Raw genomic sequence first — 18549 nt, 5'->3', positions numbered from 1 at the left:
CTCCCTCTTTCCTTCCTTCATTCCTCCGTTCCTCCTTTCTTTCTTTCTTTCTTTCTTTCTTTCTTTTTTTCTTTCTTTCTTGATGTAGGTTTTGCTACTTGGGAGGGTGGTGGGTTGGACTAGATGACCTACAAGGTCCCTTCCAACTCTCTTAATTCGTTAATCAATCCTTACTTCCTTCCCCCTCTCTTTGCCTTCCTTCCTTCCTCCTTCCTTTCTTCACTCTTTCCTTCCTTCCATCTCTCTGTCTCTTTCCTTCCTTCCCTCTCTCTGTCTCTCTCTGCCTTCCTCCCTTCCTTCCTTCTTTTCTTCCTTCCTTCCTTCCTTCCTTCCTTAATTCCTTCCTTCCTTCCTTCCTTCCTTTCCTTCCTTCCTTCTTGATGTAGGGTCTGCTGCTCGGGTGGGCGGGGGGTTGGACTAGATGACCTACAAGGTCCTTTCCAACTCTGCTCATCTGACTTTCCTCTGATTTGAAGGAACCAAAGGACCAGGGCAGACAGGAGAGCCCCCCTGGCGACGAGGGTGGGATTCTGAGACAACGGGGCTGACCAGCACAGCGCAGAGACGACCGGGCAATGTCCAGCACCGCCGCGCTTCGCCGCTTTTCAACCCTCGCCAGCGAGACTGGAAGTCCTACATCGATCGCTTCGAAAAGTTTTTGAATCCAACCGCCTAAAGACGCAACTGCAGCAAAAGCGCGCTTTTTGACGATGCGGACCCGCCGCTCGTAAAGTGGCTAAGGCGCTCATGCGAAGCTCGCGCAGACGCTAAGACGATGGATTGGGACACCCTGGCGCCCATTCTCCGGAACCGCTTGCACGCCGCCGGCACTCCCGACTCTCATCCGAAGGTACGATTTCTACCAGCGGGATCAGCGCGAGGGCGAGAGCGTCAGGAGTTCGCGCCGAGCTGAGGGACTCCGGCGGGTTGTGCGGATTCGCTGAATTTGGACGAGGCTATGCGCGACCGGTTCGTCCTCGGCCTCAAAGACCGCTACCCTCCAAATCAGGTTGATCGCCAAGGGTGACATCTCCTCGCCGACGCCATCGCTGGCTACCGCTGCCGGGCGACCCGCGAATCGGCAGCACGGTACGCGGCGTTCGGCGGAACCGACGCTGATCCGCCGGCAGAAACTTCGCAGCCTCCACCCACCGTGGCGACGCCGGATCCTCTCTGACAGCGGAGAGGAAGAAATCCACGGACTTCCGCTGAACGCCGAGACCGGCTCGAGGTCGTAAGTCGGGTACCGGCGTGCCGCTGCGGAGGGAATCATCCGCGCTCGAATGCGAGTTCCTGGACGCCGCTTGTTGCTTGTGCGAAGCGAGGCACGCTGCAAAGTATGCCGCCATTAAAGGAATTTCAGCCCCGGCGCTGGGAAACAGCCCGGAGATGACTTGATGGCACCGCACCAAAACCGACCGCCAGACTGACAGTCGATGGAGCCGAGACAGCCGAATCTAGACGCTCAACGATGCACCGCTGAAGAGAAGAAACGCACCAAGCGGTCATCATCGGCCACGCCACCCATAGACGCGGAAGATTCGTGATTCAGGTCGGGCATCGAAACCAACCATGGAAGTGGATTCCGGTTCCTATTCTCACGGTTCTCCTGACGGACCATAAAGCGCTAAATATTAAGCACACGCCGCCAAGAACTAAGTGACCAGAGACATTACGAACGGGCGCAAGTACAATACGCTGTCCGAAGACCACCGACTTGCGCGACTACGCCAACTGCCCTTGGAGGGGGACCAAGAGGGGAGGGGTGATCCATCCTAAGCAGGCTTGTAGACCTGCCTTCCTCTTGGTCCGGACGAATCGGGCCGTGATCGGACGATGTACAACGCGCGTGATCGGTTCGTTTGGGGCTTGACCGCGATTGGGTAAAAGCAAGCGCGGCAAACTCAAAAATCTGTCATTGGCTGCCTAGCCGCGGCCGGCTCTATGAAAGGAGCTTCCCCGGCTGGGGTTTCCTCTCCGAATTCTTCCTGTTAAATAAAGTGATGTTTGTTCACTACTCAAGCCTCGTTTTTATGGGACCCGCCGACCAGACTGAACACATCCAATATTTGAAGGCAGAAGGGGGTTGGACTAGATGACCTCCAACATCGCTTCCAACTCTGTTCATCTGACTTTCATCTGACTTTAAGGAACAAAAGGATTAGGGGAGTCAAGAGAGCTGACTTCTAATATTTGAAGGTGAGGGGTTGGACTAGATGACCTAGAAGGTCCCTTCCAACTCAAAATCTGATTTTAAGGAACAAAAGGACAGGACAGGAGAGCCGACTTCCAAAATTTGACGGTGAGGGTTGGACTAATGACCTACAAGGCCCCTTCCAACTCATAATCAGATTTTAAGAACCAGGGGAGCAGGCTTCCAATATTTGAGGGTGGGGGTTGGACTAGATGACTTCCAAGGTCCCTTCCAACTCTGTTAATCTGATTTTAAGGAACAAAAGGACCAGGGGAGGCAGAAGAGCAGCCTTCCAGTATTTGAGGGCGGGGGGTTGGACTAGATGACATACAAGGTCCCTTCCAACTCTGTTAATTTATTCTTTCCTTCCTCCCCGCTCCCTCTTTCATTCCTTCCTTCCTCCCCCCTCCCTCCCTCTTTCCTTCCTTCTTTCCTTCCTTCCTCCGTTCCTCTTTCTTTCTTTTTTTCTTTCTTTCTTCTTTCTTTCTTTCTTTCTTTCTTTCTTTCTTTCTTTCTTTCTTTCTTTCTTTCTTTCTTTCTTTCCTTCTTGATGTAGGGTCTGCTGCTTGGGTGTGTGGGGGGTTGGACTAGATGACCGACAAGTTCCCCCCCAACTCCCTTAATCTGTTCCTTCCTTCCTTCCTTCCTTCCTTCCTTCCTTCCTCCGTTCCTATTTCTTTCTTTCTTTCTTTCCTTCCTTCTTTCTTTCCTTCCTTCTTGATGTAGGGTCTGCTACTTGGGAGGGTGGGGGGTTGGACTAAATGACCTACACGTTCCCCTGCAACTCTGTTAATCTGTCCTTCCTTCCGTCCTTCCTTCCTTCCTTCCTTCCTTCCTTCTTTTCCTTTCCTTTGCTTTGCTTTGCTTTCTTTCTTTCCTTCCTCCCTCCCTCCCTCCTTTCTTCCTTCCTTCCTCCCTCCCTCCCTTCCTCCCTCCTTCCTTCCTTCCCTCCCTCCTTCCTTCCTTCTTGATGTAGGGTCTGCTGCTTGGGACGTTTGGGGGTTGGACTAGATGACTTACAAGCTCCCTTCCAACTCTGTTAATCCGTTAATCCTTCCTTCCTTCCTTCCTTCCTTCCTTCCTTTCCTTCCTTCCTTCCTTCCTTCCTTCCTTCCTTCCTTCCTTCCTTCCTTCCTTTCCTTTCTTTCCTTCCTCCCTCCCTCCTTTCTTCCTCCCTTCCTCCCTCTTTCCTTCCTTCCTTCCTTCCTTCCTTCCTTCCTTCCTTCCTTCCTTCCTTCCTTCCTTCCTTCCTCCTTCCTTCCTTCCTCCCTCCCTCCCTCCTTCCTTCCTTCTTGATGTAGGGTCTGCTGCTTGGGAGGGTGGTGGGTTGGACTAAATGACCTACAAGGTCCCTTGCAACTCTGTTAATCTGTCCTTCCTTTCTTTCCTTCCTTCCTTCCTTTCCTTTCCTTTCCTTTCCTTTCCTTTCCTTTCCTTTCCTTTCCTTTCCTTTCCTTTCCTTCCTTCCTTCCTTCCTTCCTTCCTTCCTTCCTTCCTTCCCTCCCTCCTTCCTTCCTTCCTTCTTGATGTAGGGTCTTCTGCTTGGGTGGGTTGGGGTTGGACTAGATGACTTATAAGGTCCCTTCCAACTCTGTTAATCCGTTAATCCTTCCTTCCTTCCTTCCTTCCTTTCCTTCCTTCCTTCCTTCCCTCCCTCCTTCCTTCCTCCTTCCTTCCTTCTTGATGTAGGGTCTTCTGCTTGGGTGGGTTGGGGTTGGACTAGATGACTTACAAGGTCCCTTCCAACTCTGTTAATCCGTTAATCCTTCCTTCCTTCCTTCCTTTCCTTCCTTCCTTCCTTCCTTCTTTATGTAGGGTCTGCTGCTAGGGTGGATGGGGGGGTTGGACTAGATGACCTACAAGGTCTCTTCCATCTGTTGCTCCTTATCTCTTTAGAAACAGCTTTTGGGCCGCCCAGGGCGCTCTGCACACACTTGGCCGGGCCGCCAGGCCGACTCCTCCGCCTCCGGGGCCTTTTGGGGTCGGGGCTGCAGCTGGTGCTCCTCCCCCCCCCCTCCGCCTCCCAGCCACGTCCCGCGGCCCCTCCTCCCTCGGCCCGCCAACCCGCCTTTAAGCGCTGCCCGGCCCGGCCCCGCCGCAGCTGCTCCTTGCAAAGCGTCCCGCCGCAGCTGCAATGCCGCTCGCCCTGCTGCTCCTGCTGGGACTGTCGCGGCTGAGCCAAGGCCAGACCCCCTCGGCCGCCCCCGCCACCAACCAGACCAGGTAGACCCCCCTCCGTCCGTCTAGATGCCCCGGGCTCCGCTCCAAGGAGGCAGGAAGGGAGGGAGGGAAGTAGGGTCGGATGGGGTGGGCATCCCTCGGTCACCCTCTCCCCTCTTGCCCGCAGGCCCGTCTTCCTGTGCGGTGGCGACTACAACGCCAGCAACGGCTACCTGGCCAGCGAGGGCTTCCCCGCCCCTTACCCGCCTAGCAAGACCTGCACCTGGACCATCACGGTAAGCCCCCCACCCCACCCCCGTGCCCAGCCAGGTTGCCCCAGCCACCCGCCGAGGAGGGAAGACTGGCACCCTTAACGGATAACAGATCGTTGGAGTTGGAAGGGACCTTGGGGGTCATCTAGTCCAACCCCTTCTGCCTTCCAGGTGCCCGAGGGGCAGGTGGTGATGCTCTCCTTCCGCGTCTTCGACCTGGAGCCCGATCCGGTCTGCCGCTACGACTACCTGGAGGTCTTCAATGGGCACGCCGCCCTGGAGTCCCAGCGCCTGGGCCGCTACTGTGGCACTTTCCGCCCCGGGGCCATCCTGGCCACGGGCAACCGGCTGCTGCTGCGGATGGTGTCCGACGAAGGGACGGGCGGCAGGGGCTTCCTGGTCTGGTTCAGCGGGGGGCTCCCCCACGTGGACGGTAAGATGTGTTTGTGTGTTAGGGGCCGGCTGTACCACCATCCCCACCCGCCGGATAGGAGTCTCAAAACTTTGCTGGGGTGCCGGACAAGCCAAGGAAGGGGAGGGCAACTGGCAAAGCCGAGGATGCTGGCCATGCATCCGGCCACAGGAATGCCTGCGGCTGTGTGTGGGGAGGACGGACGGACAGGCACAGCTGCCTCTCCAGCTGTTTCCCAGGGAGGAGTGCGGGTGGGGGCAGGCACAGCTAGCTCTCCAGCTATTTCCAGGTAGGAGTGCGGGTGGGGGCAGGCACAGCTAGCTCTCAAGCTATTTTCCAGGTAGGAGTGCGGGTGGGGGCAGGCACAGCTACTTCTCCAGCTGTTTCCCAGGTAGGAGTGCGGGTGGGGGCCGGCACAGCTAGCTCTCAAGCTATTTTCCAGGTAGGAGTGCGGATGGGGGCAGGCACTGCTAGCTCTCAAGCTATTTTCCAGGTAGGAGTGCGGGTGGGGGGCAGGCACTGCTAGCTCTCCAGCTATTTTCCAGGTAGGAGTGCGGGTGGGGGGCAGGCACTGCTAGCTCTCAAGCTATTTTCCAGGTAGGAGTGCGGGTGGGGGGCAGGCACTGCTAGCTCTCCAGCTATTTTCCAGGTAGGAGTGCGGGTGGGGGCAGGCACTGCTAGCTCTCCAGCTGTTTCCCAGGCAGGAGTGCAGGTGGGGGCAGGCACAGCTAGCTCTCAAGCTATTTTCCAGGTAGGAGTGCGGGTGGGGGGCAGGCACTGCTAGCTCTCCAGCTGTTTCCCAGGCAGGAGTGCGGGTGGGGGCAGGCACAGCTAGCTCTCAAGCTATTTTCCAGGTAGGAGTGCGGGTGGGGGGCAGGCACTGCTAGCTCTCAAGCTATTTTCCAGGTAGGAGTGCGGGTGGGGGGCAGGCACAGCTAGCTCTCAAGCTATTTTCCAGGTAGGAGTGCGGGTGGGGGGCAGGCACTGCTAGCTCTCAGGCTATTTTCTAGGGAGGAGTGCGGGTGGGGGTCAGGCACTGCTAGCTCTCAAGCTATTTTCCAGGTAGGAGTGCGGGTGGGGGGCAGGCACTGCTAGCTCTCAAGCTATTTTCCAGGTAGGAGTGCGGGTGGGGGGCAGGCACAGCTAGCTCTCAAGCTATTTCCCAGGCAGGAGGTCGGGAGGCTCAACCAGAAGCGGGTGGCGCCAAAGAAGGAGCTGGGCTTTTGGTGGCCAGGGAGGGTGTGTGGCACCTCTCTGGGCACCCGTGCCCCCTCCCATGCCAAGGGAGGGGTATCTCTCAGCAAAGACGCTCCTGCCGTCTTCTCATCCCGCCACCCCTCATTGCCGCTGCCGGTCCCTTCTTCTGGGGGCAGGGCGCAAAGAGACGGTTGGAATGGGCTGCCAATCATAGCAGCACACACACGCACACAGCCTGGACGCCTCTGAAGAGAGGCCAGGGCTTGGCTCGGCTTTGTGGCGGGTGGGGTGGGGGCCATGGGGACGGGAGGGGGGTGACCGCTGCTGCTCAGCTGCTGCCAGAGTGTCTGAGGAATGTCCTCCTTCCAAGCATTCCTTGCCTCTCCCACATCCAGCTGGACCAGCCTCAACGACTTCCCGCACTTCCACTTTCCGTCCTAACTGGTCATTAGCGGGAATGCTGCGGTCTCCCAAAGGACTGTTTTGCTCTTCCTCTCCCCTCCGGCGGGCCTCTCTCTCTCTCTGCGCAGCAACACACACCCCTCTCCCCTCCCCTGCCTCCTCCCCTCCCCTCCCCTTTGGCAGCCCAGCCCCCAGAGGCCCTTCCGAGTCTCCAAGGCAGGCTCTTGGCTTCATGGGCTGTCAGCCTGGGTCCTGCCCTGCCCCGTTCCTCCCGCCCCACACACACATTTAATTTTTATTTTATTTTATTTGGTTTGTCAATTGCTTACAAGATGATAGGTATAAGTATAAACATAGTTATGAATACATGAAATGGATACATATAAGAAAAATAAAAAGAAACAATAGGACAGGGGCGGTATAAGTATAAACATAGTTATGAATACATGACATACATTGAAGAAATATATATATAAGATACATAGAGGATACATATAAGAAAAATAAATAAAAGAAACAATAGGACAGGGACGGTATAAGTATAAACATAGTTATGAATACATGAAATACATTGAAGAAATATATAGAAGTTACATACAGGATACATCTAAGAAAAATAAATAAAAGAAACATTAGGACAGGGACGATGGGCACGTTGGTGCGCTTATGCACACTCCCTACAGACCTCTTAGGAAAGGGGTGAGGTCAATAGTAGACAGTCTAAGGTTAAAGTTTTTGGGGTTTGAGGAAGAAACCACAGAGTCAGGTAGAGTATTCCAGACATTGACCACTCACTCACTCACTCACTCACTCACTCACTCACTCACTCACTCATCTATCTATCTATCTATCCATCTTTCACCTATCATCTATCATCATCTATCATCAGTAGATGATAGATTGAGATAGATGATAGATAGACAATAGATAGAGAGAGAGAGACTGATAGATTGAGATAGATAGATAGATAGATAGATAGAGGTGATAGATTGAGATAGATGATTGAGATAGATGATAGATGATAGATTGAGATAGATAATAGATTGAGACAGATGACAGAGATAGATGATATAGATATGATATAGATGATAGATTCAGATAGATAGATGATAGATTGAGATAGATGATAGACAATAGATAGATAGAGACTGATAGATGATAGATTGAGATAGATGAGATAGATAGATAGATAGATAGATAGATAGATAGATAGATAGATAGATAGATAGAGGTGATAGATTGAGATAGATGATTGAGATAGATGATAGATGATAGATTGAGATAGATAATAGATTGAGACAGATGACAGAGACAGATGATATAGATATGATATAGATGATAGATTCAGATAGATAGATGATAGATTGAGATAGATGATAGATAGACAATAGATAGATAGAGACTGATAGATGATAGATTGAGATAGATGAGATAGATAGATAGATAGATAGATAGATAGATAGATAGAGGTGATAGATTGAGATAGATGATTGAGATAGATGATAGATGATAGATTGAGATAGATAATAGATTGAGACAGATGACAGAGATAGATGATATAGATATAAATGATATAGATGATAGATTCAGATAGATAGATAGATAGATGATAGATTGAGATAGATGATAGATAGATATAGATATAAATGATAGATTTGAGATAGATGATATAGAGATAGACAGATAGATAGATTAGATAGATTATAGAGATAGATGATATAGATGATAGATGATATAGACAGATAGATGATAGATTGAAATAGATAGATTTGAGATAGATGATAGATGACAGATAGATGATGATGATAGAGATAGATAGATGATAGATACATATAAATAGATGAAAGAAAGAATTCATCGTTTCGTAGCGAAGCACGGGGATCGAGCTAGTAAATATAATAAAAAGGAGAATGCCTCCCGCCAACCCCGCCCCACAAAGCATCGCTTGCTGGAGAAGACCCCGCCAGAGGCCTGGGGGCTCCTTCTCCTCTCTAGCCCCCCGTTTCCTGTCTTGCAGAAAACCAGTTCTGTGGGGGGAAGCTTGAGAAAAGCCAAGGCTCCCTCAAGACCCCCAACTGGCCCGAGAGCGACTACCCGGCTGGCATCAGCTGTTCCTGGCACATCATCGCCCCACCGGACCAGGTAAAACTGAGGGCCCCCTCCCCTCCCTCTGCCGCGGGCCGAGAACCGCGATCCCTCCCTGTCCTGGTCCCAAATATCGGGGGCGCTACAAGCGAGGAGTGGGAGGGTGACGCCCCTCCCTCCTCCTTTTCGACTCGCTCCTCTTCCTCCTCCTCCCCTCCCCCACCCCGGGCCTAGGTCATCGTCCTGACTTTTGGCAAGTTTGACGTGGAGTTCGACACCTACTGCCGCTACGACTACGTGGCCGTCTTCAACGGCGGAGAGCAAGACGAGTCGCGCCAGGCGGGCAAGTTCTGTGGCGACAAGTCGCCCAGGTAAGGCCGGTTCGCCCACCCACCCACACACCCCTCTCCCCCCATATTGGTGGCTCCGCCGGTCCGCTCGTTACAGGTTGGCGATCGTCCGGTTCCCGCCAGCAGAGGGAGAGCCGTTACCTTTGGCTTCCCCCCTCTCCTCCAAAAGGCCTATCATTTATTATCTCTCTCTCTCTCTATCTATCATCTATCTCAATCTATCATCTCTCAATCTATCATCTATCTATCTATCTATCTATCTATCATCTATCTCAATCTATCATCTATCTCAACCTATCATGTATATCATCTATCTATCTATCTATCTATCTATCTCAATCTATCATCTCTCAATCTATCATCTATCTATATCTATCTCAATCTATCATCTATCTATCTATCTATCTATCATCTATCTCAATCTATCATGTATATCATCTATCTATCTATCTCAATCTATCATCTCTCAATCTATCATCTATCTATCTATCTATCTATCTATCTATCTCAATCTATCATCTATCTCAACCTATCATGTATATCATCTATCTATCTATTTATCTATCTCAATCTATCATCTCTCAATCTATCATCTATCTATCTATCTCAATCTATCATCTCTCAATCTATCATCTATCTATATCTATCTCAATCTATCATCTATCTATCTATCTATCTATCTATCTATCATCTATCTCAATCTATCATGTATATCATCTATCTATCTCAATCTATCATCTCTCAATCTATCATCTATCTATCTATCTATCTATCATCTATCTATCTATCTATCTATCTATCTATCTATCTATCTATCTATCTATCTACCTCTATCATCTATCTCAACCTATTGTGTATATCTATCTATCTCAATCTATCATCTCTCAATCTATCTATCTATCTATCTATCTATCTATCTATCTATCTATCTATCTATCTATCTATCATCTATTTCAATCTATCATCTCTCAATCTATCATCTATCTATCTATCTATCTATCTATCTATCTATCTATCTCAATCTATCATCTCTCAATCTATCATCTATTTCAATCTATCATCTCTCAATCTATCATCTATCTATCTATCTATCTATCTATCTATCATCTATCTCAATCTATCATCTATCTCAACCTATCATGTATATCATCTATCTATCTATCTATCTATCTATCTCAATCTATCATCTCTCAATCTATCATCTATCTATATCTATCTCAATCTATCATCTCTCAATCTATCTATCTATCTATCTATCTATCTATCTATCTATCATCTATCTCAATCTATCATCTATCTCAATCTATCATGTATATCATCTATCTATCTCAATCTATCATCTCTCTCAATCTATCTATCTATCATCATCCTATCTATCTATCTATCTATCTATCTATCTATCTATCTATCTACCTATCTATTTCTTCCCTGACTTCCTCCCCACCTTTCCTCCCCACCCCCCATCCCGCCCTTCTCCTTCTCCTCCTCTTCCTCCTCCCGCAGCTCCATCCGCTCGGATGGCAACGAACTTCTGGTCCAGTTTGTCTCGGATCTCAGCGTCACGGCCGACGGGTTCTCGGCTTCCTACGTGACGAAAAGCCGCGACGAGCCGGAAAGCGCCGCCAAAGCCCAGCCGGTCATCCCGGTGTTCCCCGGCTCCAAGCCCACGCAGAGCAGCGGGAAGCCTGCGCCCCCGCTAAAGCCGACTCCCCAGCAAGCCTGCTGGACGACCCAAGCCGGCTCCGCGCCCTAAACCGACGCCCCGAGCCCGTCCCGACACCGTAGGACCCACAGAACCTGCCGCAGGTAAGAACCAAGAGGTCCTTGGGAGGCGGCGACAAGGGAGCTGGGCCGGCGCCGAAGCCGGACTCGGAACAGGAGCCAGAACCCGCGCAGGAGGGAAACTCTGCTTTCCGCTCTCCTCCTGACTCTCCTCCCCTTCCTCAGGTGAGACCACCTGCCCGCAACGCTGCAAACGGACGGGGACCCTGCAGTCCAATTTCTGCGCCAGCGACTTTGGTGAGCTTCCCTTCCCGGTGCGGGGAGACCCCGCCCCCTCCCCATCGCCCATCTCCCAACCTCGCGGGTCCCAGGAGCCATTGTCCCATAGCACCCTCTCGTGGCGGGAGCAAAGTCGTCTCAGAATCGGAGGGAGGGGAGAGGAGGGGAGGGGGAGTCCCAGGTGCCTGCATGGCCCCTCCTGTGCCCACCTTCGCTGCCAGGCCCCTCCCCCTGTCGTGACCGCAAACCTCGTTCCAAGCCGAGGAACGCCAAGCCGAGATAAAGGGCGAAACCCTTTCGACGCGTCTCCGTCCGTTCAGAGTTCAAAGGCGATGGAAACTAACCATCATTAAACTCAACTTGAACGAACGGAGCCATGATTAAAACTTAAGGGTCGCTGATAAGAACAAGCCTCGCCAAGTGGGGGGCAAGGCTGCCAGGAAGACGAGATAAAATTCCCAAGAAAAGAATTCAAACACCAACTAAGAGAGTCCGAACTTCCACAAGGGAAGTTGAAGGGCGAGAACATCTTTGCTTCCTGCAAAGAGCTGCAGGTTCTCAGGCTGACTTTTATCCCTTATGGGATAAAAGTCCCAAGTCTTCCACAAGGCTTGAAGGGCGAGAACTTCGTTGCTTCCTGCAAAGAACTCCACTCTCTCAAGCTGACTTTTATCCCTTACGGGGATAAAACTCCCAAGTCTTCCACAAGGTTTGGAGGGCGAGAACGTCTTTGCTTCCTGCAAAGAGCTCCGGTCTCTCAGGCTGGCTTTTATCCCTTACGGGATCAAACTCCCGAGTCTTCCACGAGGCTCGAAGGGCGAGAACTTCTTTGCTTCCTGCAAAGAACTCCGGTCTCTCAGGCTGGCTTTATCCCTTACGGGATAAAACTCCCGAGTCTTCCACAAGGCTTGAAGGGCGAGAACTTCGTTGCTTCCTGCAAAGAACTCCGGTCTCTCAAGCTGACTTTTATCCTTACGGGGATAAAACTCCCAAGTCTTCCACAAGGTTTGGAGGGCGAGAACGTCTTTGCTTCCTGCAAAGAGCTCCGGTCTCTCAGGCTGGCTTTATCCCTTACGGGATCAAACTCCCGAGTCTTCCACGAGGCTCGAGGCAGAACTTCTTTGCTTCCTGCAAAGAACTCCGGTCTCTCAGGCTGGCTTTATCCCTTACGGGATAAAACTCCCGAGTCTTCCACAAGGCTTGAAGGACGAGAACTTCTTTGCTTCCTGCAAAGAACTCCGGTCTCTCAGGCTGGCTTTTATCCCTTACGGGATAAAACTCCCGAGTCTTCCACAAGGCTTGAAGGGCGAGAACTTCTTTGCTTCCTGCAAAGAGCTCCGGTCTCTCAGGCTGACTTTTATCCCTTACGGGATAAAACTCCCAGTCTTCCACAAGGCTTGAAGGGCATAGAACTTCTTTGCTTCCTGCAAAGAACTCCGGTCTCTCAGGCTGACTTTTATCCCTTACGGGATAAAACTCCCGAGTCTTCCACAAGGCTTGAAGGACGAGAACTTCTTTGCTTCCTGCAAGAAACTCCGGTCTCTCAGGCTGACTTTTATCCCTTACGGAATAAAACTCCCGAGTCTTTCACAAGGCTTGAAGGGCATAGGATGTCTTTGCTTCCTGCAAAGACTCCGGTCTCTCAGGCTGACTTTTATCCCTTATGGGATAAAACTCCCGAGTCTTCCACAAGGCTTGAAGGGCGAGAACTTCTTTGCTTCCTGCAAAGAGCTGCAGCTTCTCAGGCTGACTTTTATCCCTTACGGGGATAAAACTCCCGAGTCTTCCACAAGGTTTGAAGGGCGAGAACTTCTTTGCTTCCTGCAAAGAACTCCGGTCTCTCAGGCTGACTTTTATCCCTTACGGGATCAAACTCCCGAATCTTCCACAAGGCTTGAAGGGTGAGAACGCCTTTGCTTCCTGCAAAGAACTCTGGTCTCTCAGGCTGACTTTTATCCCCTACGGGGATAAAACTCCCAAATCTTCCACAAGGCTTGAAGGGCGAGAACTTCTTTGCTTCCTGCAAAGAACTTCGGTCTCTCAGGCTGACTTTTATCCCTTATGGGATAAAACTCCCAAATCTTCCACAAGGCTTGAAGGACGAGAACTTCTTTGCTTCCTGCAAAGAGCTGCAGCTTCTCAGGCTGACTTTTATCCCTCACGGGGATAAAACTCCCGAGTCTTCCACAAGGTTTGAAGGGCGAGAACTTCTTGCTTCCTGCAAAGAACTCCGGTCTCTCAGGCTGACTTTTATCCCTTACGGGATCAAACTCCCGAATCTTCCACAAGGCTTGAAGGGTGAGAACGCTTTGCTTCCTGCAGAGAACTCTGGTCTCTCAGGCTGACTTTATCCCTTACGGGGATAAAACTCCCAAATCTTCCACAAGGCTTGAAGGGCGAGAACTTCTTTGCTTCCTGCAAAGAACTTCGGTCTCTCAGGCTGACTTTATCCCTTATGGGATAAAACTCCCAAATCTTCCACAAGGCTTGAAGGACGAGAACTTCTTTGCTTCCTGCAAAGAGCTGCAGCTTCTCAGCTGGCTTTTTATTGCAGCCTCAACTCTTGAGTCGCCCGAGCTCTTTCTTTCGAGCAGCTCCTCGGGGTCCTCTTCCTCACTGATGCCAGGGTCCCCAAACTCAACAGGCAGCACCACACTCCCTGATGGTCCTGCCCCCGCCACCATCCCGGCGATCCCACGCGGGTCCCGTCGTCTCTCCGAGACCTCATCCGCCCGCACCTGCGGCTGGCGCACCCCAACACACCCTCTTCCTCCCCCATGTCCCGCTTGCAGTGATCAGCGGCACCATCCAAGCCCTCCAGCGACGAGAGGGGAACCGGCTCACGGCCACCATCGCCGTCACCCAGGCCTACAAGACGGGGGCGCTGAGCCTCCCGCCGGAAGCCGCCGAAGCCACCCTGCGCCTGGACGTACCCTGCCGGCAGTGCCCCGTTCTCAAGAAAGGTGAGGGAAAAGTCGGCACCAGGACTACAAACGTGGTTCGAAGCGGCCCGATATCGGCGCCTCTCGCCCCCGACCAGCGAGACGTTTTGGCAAGGGAGTCAGGCCGCGGAGCTGAGTTCGGATCCTCTTCTGACTCTGGCTCGTCTCTCTCCTCCCTCCTCTCTCCCTCCTCCTCCGCAGGAGCCAGCTATGTCTTCATGGGGAAGGTGGCGGCCGACGGAAGCGGGCAGCTGCCCCCGACCAGCTTCGTGGTGCCGTTCCGGCCTCAGCAGCAGCAGATTCTCACCAACCTCACCAAGCGGCCCTGCGGCAACCGGGCCAGGAGGAACCGGCCCTGAGGAGCCTCCCCACCCCACCCCCAGCTCTGGGGAAGCCCCCCCCTCCCAAAAGCAGCCCCATGTAACCAATCAACGGGGCAGGGAAACCAGCTCATGGACTGCAGGGTACGGGGGGGGGAAACCTATCGTTCTACGGTTGTTCGCACCCGCGTCGCTGCCTTAAAGGTATTTGTACACCGACGTGCGTGGTGGCCTTTGTTGTCGGCGTTGGGCGACGTTACGTCCCACCCGTTGTAAAGGCAGCGCCCCCCTCGCCACCGGGGGAGATGCCCGATCTTTCGATCGGCGTGTTGGCGAAGCTGTGGCACGCCGAGCCATCTCCGATGGTTTGGAAGAGAGGAAGAGGAGGAAGAAGAGGGGGAGGAGGAGGAGGAGAAGAAAGGAGGAAGAGAAGGAGAAGAAAGGAAGAGGGAGAGGGGGAGGAGGAGGAGAAGAAAGGAGGAGGAGCAAGAGGAGGAAGAAGAGCAAGAGGAGGAAGAAAGGAGGAGGAGGAAGAGGAGGAAGAAGAAGAGGGGGAGGAGGAGGAGGAAAGGAGGAAGAGAAGAAGAAAGGAAGAAGAAGAGGGGGAGGAGGAGGAGAAGAAAGGAGGAAGAGAAGGAGGAGGAGGAAGAGGAGGAAGAAGAAGAGGGGAGGAGGAGGAGGAGAAAGGAGAGGAGGAAGAGAAGAAGAAAGGAAGAAGAAGAGGGGAGGAGGAGAAGGAGGAGAAGAAAAGAGGAAGAGAAGGAGAAGAAAGGGAGAGGGGGAGGAGGAGAAGAAAGGAGGAAGAGAAAGGAGGAAGAAAGGAGGAAGAGAAGGAGAAAGGAAGAAGAAGAGGGGGAGGAGGAGGAGAAGAAAGGAGGAAGAGAGGAAGAGGAGAAAGAAGAAGAGGGGGAGAAGGATAAGAAATGAGGAAGAGGAGGAAGAAGAGGGGGAGGAAGAGGAGAAAGGAGGAAGAGAAGGAAGAGAAGGAAGAGGGGGAGAAGGAGAAGAAAGGAAGAAAAAGAGGGGGGAGGAGGAGAAGGGGAGGAAGAAGAGGGGGAGGAGGAGGAAGAGGAAGGGGAGGAGGAGGAAGAGAGCAAGAGGAAGAAGAGGGGAGGAGGAGAAGAAAGGAGGAAGAGCAAAAGGAGGAGAAGGAAGAGGAGGAAGAAGAGCAAGAGGAGGAAGAGAGGAGGAGAAGGAAGAGGAGGGGAGGAAGAGAGGAAGAGGAGGGGGGAGGAGGAAGAGGGGAAGAGGAGGAAGAAGAGGGGAGGGAGGAGAAGAAAGGAAGAAGAGCAAGAGGAGGAAGAAAGGAGGAGGAGAAGGAAGAGGAGGGGAGGAAGAGAGGAAGAGGAGGAGGAGGAGGAAGAGGGGAAGAGGAGGAAGAAGAGGGGGAGGAGGAGGAAGAGAGGAAGAAGAGGAGAAGAAAGGAGGAAGAGCAAAGGAGGAGAAGGAAGAGGAGGAAGAGGAGGGGGAGGAGGAAGAGAGGAAGAGGAGGAAGAAGAGGGGAGGAGGAGGAAGAGGAAGGGGAGGAGGAGGAAGAGAGCAAGAGGAAGAAGAGGGGGAGGAGGAGAAGAAAGGAGGAAGAGCAAAAGGAGGAGAAGGAAGAGGAGGAAGAAGAGGGGGAGGAGGAGAAGAAAGGAAGAAGAGCAAGAGGAGGAAGAAAGGAGGAGGAGAAGGAAGAGGGGGAGGAAGAGAGGAAGAGGAGGGGGAGGAGGAAGAGAGGAAGAGAGGAGGAAGAAGAGGGGAGGGAGGAGGAAGAGAGCAAGAGGAAGAAGATGGGGAGGAGAAGAAAGGAGGAAGAGCAAAAGGAGGAGAAGGAAGAGGAGGAAGAAGAGGGGGAGGAGGAGAAGGAAGGAAGAAGAGCAAGAGGAGGAAGAAAGGAGGAGGAGAAGGAAGAGGAGGGGAGGAAGAGGAGGAGGAGGAGGAGGAAGAGGGGAAGAGAAGGAAGAAGAGGGAGGAGGAGGAAGAGAGGAAGAAGAGGAGGAGAAGAAAGGAGGAAGAGCAAAAAGGAGGAGAAGGAAGAGGAGGAAGAAGAGGGGAGGAGGAGAAGAAAGGAAGAAGAGCAAGAGAGGAGAAGAAAGGAGGAGGAGAAGGAAGAGGAGGGGAGGAAGAGAGGAGGAGGAGGAAGAGGGGAAGAGGAGGAAGAAGAGGGAGGAGGAGGAAGAGAGGAAGAAGAGGAGGAGAAGAAAGGAGGAAGAGCAAAAGGAGGAGAAGGAAGAGGAGGAAGAAGAGGGGGAGGAGGAGAAGAAAGGAAGAAGAGCAAGAGGAGGAAGAAAGGAGGAGGAGAAGGAAGAGGGGGGAGGAAGAGAGGAGGAGGAGGAGGAAGAGGGGAAGAGGAGGAAGAAGAGGGAGGAGGAGGAAGAGAGGAAGAAGAGGAGGAGAAGAAAGGAGGAAGAGCAAAAGGAGGAGAAGGAAGAGGAGGAAGAAGAGGGGAGGAGGAGAAGAAAGGAAGAAGAGCAAGAGGAGGAGAAGGAGGAGAAGGAAGAGGAGGAAGAAGAGGGGGAGGAGGAGAAGAAAGGAAGAAGAGCAAGAGGAGGAAGAAAGGAGGAGGAGAAGGAAGAGGGGGGAGGAAGAGAGGAAGAGGAGGGGGAGGAGGAAGAGAGGAAGAGGAGGAAGAAGAGGGGGAGGAGGAGGAAGAGAGCAAGAGGAAGAAGATGGGGAGGAGAAGAAAGGAGGAAGAGCAAAAGGAAGAGAAGGAAGAGGAGGAAGAAGAGGGGAGGAGGAGAAGAAAGGAAGAAGAGCAAGAGGAGGAAGAAAGGAGGAGGAGAAGGAAGAGGGAGGGGAGGAAGAGGAGGAGGAGGAGGAAGAGGGGAAGAGGAGGAAGAAGAGGGGGAGGAGGAGGAAGAGAGGAAGAAGAGGAGGAGAAGAAAGGAGGAGGAGAAGGAAGAGGAGGAAGTAGAGGGGGATGAGGAGAAGAAAGGAGGAAGAGCAAGAGGAGGAAGAAATGAGGAGGAGAAGGAAGAGGAGGGAGGAAGAGAGGAAGAGGAGGGGAGGAGGAGGAGGAAGAGGGGAAGAGGAGGAAGAGGGGGAGGAGGAGGAAGAGAGGAAGAAGAGGAGGAGGAAGGAGCGGCTCCCTGAGCGCTTCTGTCCCGGGAGGTTGGTGGCCCCCCCACCTGCTCCGGGACGAGCTGCGCATGCCCGGAAGGAGGGGGAAGATGGACCCCCCCTCCTTCCTCTCCACCTTTGGGTGGCGCTGCTGGCCGCTCTCCTTGCCCGGTTTGGGGGACGGGGGTGGGGTCGAGAGCCGACTCCCCCACTGGCCTCCGGCCCCTGTCCTCGACCTCCAGCCCCAAGGAAGTGGAAGAGAGGCCGGACTCGAACTCCCAGGACGCGGCTTCCAGCAAGGGGGCCCGGCCGTGAGGGGCGGATCACCTTCAAACGCTCGGACGAGGCCTAACCGAAACACCCCGGGAAATCCCCCGGCGCCGACCAGACTCTATGGCGGTTGCCCCAACCATAGAGTCTCCTCCTACACAGCCTCCTTTTTTCTCTACCTGTCCTAACCAAAAGCCCCATCAACTGTGGAGCCCATGAGACTCTCTGGCAGTTGCCCCCCAACCATAGAGTCTCCTCCTAGCACGGCATCCTTTTTTCCTCTACCTGTCCCAACCAAAAGCACCATCAATTGTGGAGCCCATGAGACACTCTGGCAGTTGCCCCCAACCATAGAGTCTCCTCCTAGCACGGCCTCCTTTTTTTCCTCTATCTGTCCTAACCAAAAGCCCCATCAATTGTGGAGCCGATGAGACTCTCTGGCGGTTGCCCCCAACCATAGAGTCTCCTCCTAGCACAGCCTCCTTGTTTTCCTCTACCTGTCCTAACCCAAAGCCCCATCAATTGTAGAGCTGACCAGACTCTATGGCGGTTCCCCCAACCATAGAGTCTCCTCCTAGCACAGCATCCTTTTTTTCCTCCACCTGTCCTAACCAAAAGCCCCATCAGCTGTGGAGCCGACAGCCGAGGGATGGAAAGAGCCACAGGCGGCTCCAGAGCCTCAGATTGCCGACCCCTGATCTAGTCCCAACACCCCGCACCGCCCAAGCGGGAGACCCAGGACTGTCGGAGGAGGGGCAGGGGCGGCTCCCAAAATGGAAAGACTCAGTGGGCGCCCCCCCCCGAGTAGGCCACCCCCTGCCTCCAAAACACCAGGGGGGGGGTGAACATCAGGGGCCCTTCCACCCTCCTCCATCTGGCGGGGTGGGGTGGGGTGAATCTCC

At 52.9% G+C, this 18549-nt stretch overlaps 1 protein-coding gene across 1 annotated transcript; it reads left to right on the top strand.

Annotated features, from left to right (window-relative positions):
• Positions 1–4248: 4248 nt before the first annotated feature.
• Positions 4249–14554, top strand: PCOLCE (procollagen C-endopeptidase enhancer). The gene is given in 10 exon segments (XM_087919036.1): positions 4249–4417; positions 4542–4650; positions 4798–5059; positions 8655–8779; positions 8957–9093; positions 10576–10782; positions 10784–10878; positions 11020–11091; positions 13866–14036; positions 14217–14554. Coding segments are annotated over 10 exon segments (1425 nt in total). The 5' UTR covers positions 4249–4328; the 3' UTR covers positions 14375–14554.
• The last annotated feature ends 3995 nt before the right edge of the window (positions 14555–18549 follow it).

The sequence above is a fragment of the Pseudonaja textilis genome, unplaced genomic scaffold (assembly GCF_049901715.1).
Source record: "Pseudonaja textilis isolate UNSWEBS1 unplaced genomic scaffold, rPseTex1.2 PTEXSCF23, whole genome shotgun sequence".
In the NCBI taxonomy this organism is placed as follows: Eukaryota; Metazoa; Chordata; class Lepidosauria; order Squamata; family Elapidae; genus Pseudonaja; species Pseudonaja textilis.
The sequence above is the reverse complement of the archived record's forward strand: the minus strand, read 5'-3'. Positions and strand labels throughout refer to the sequence as shown.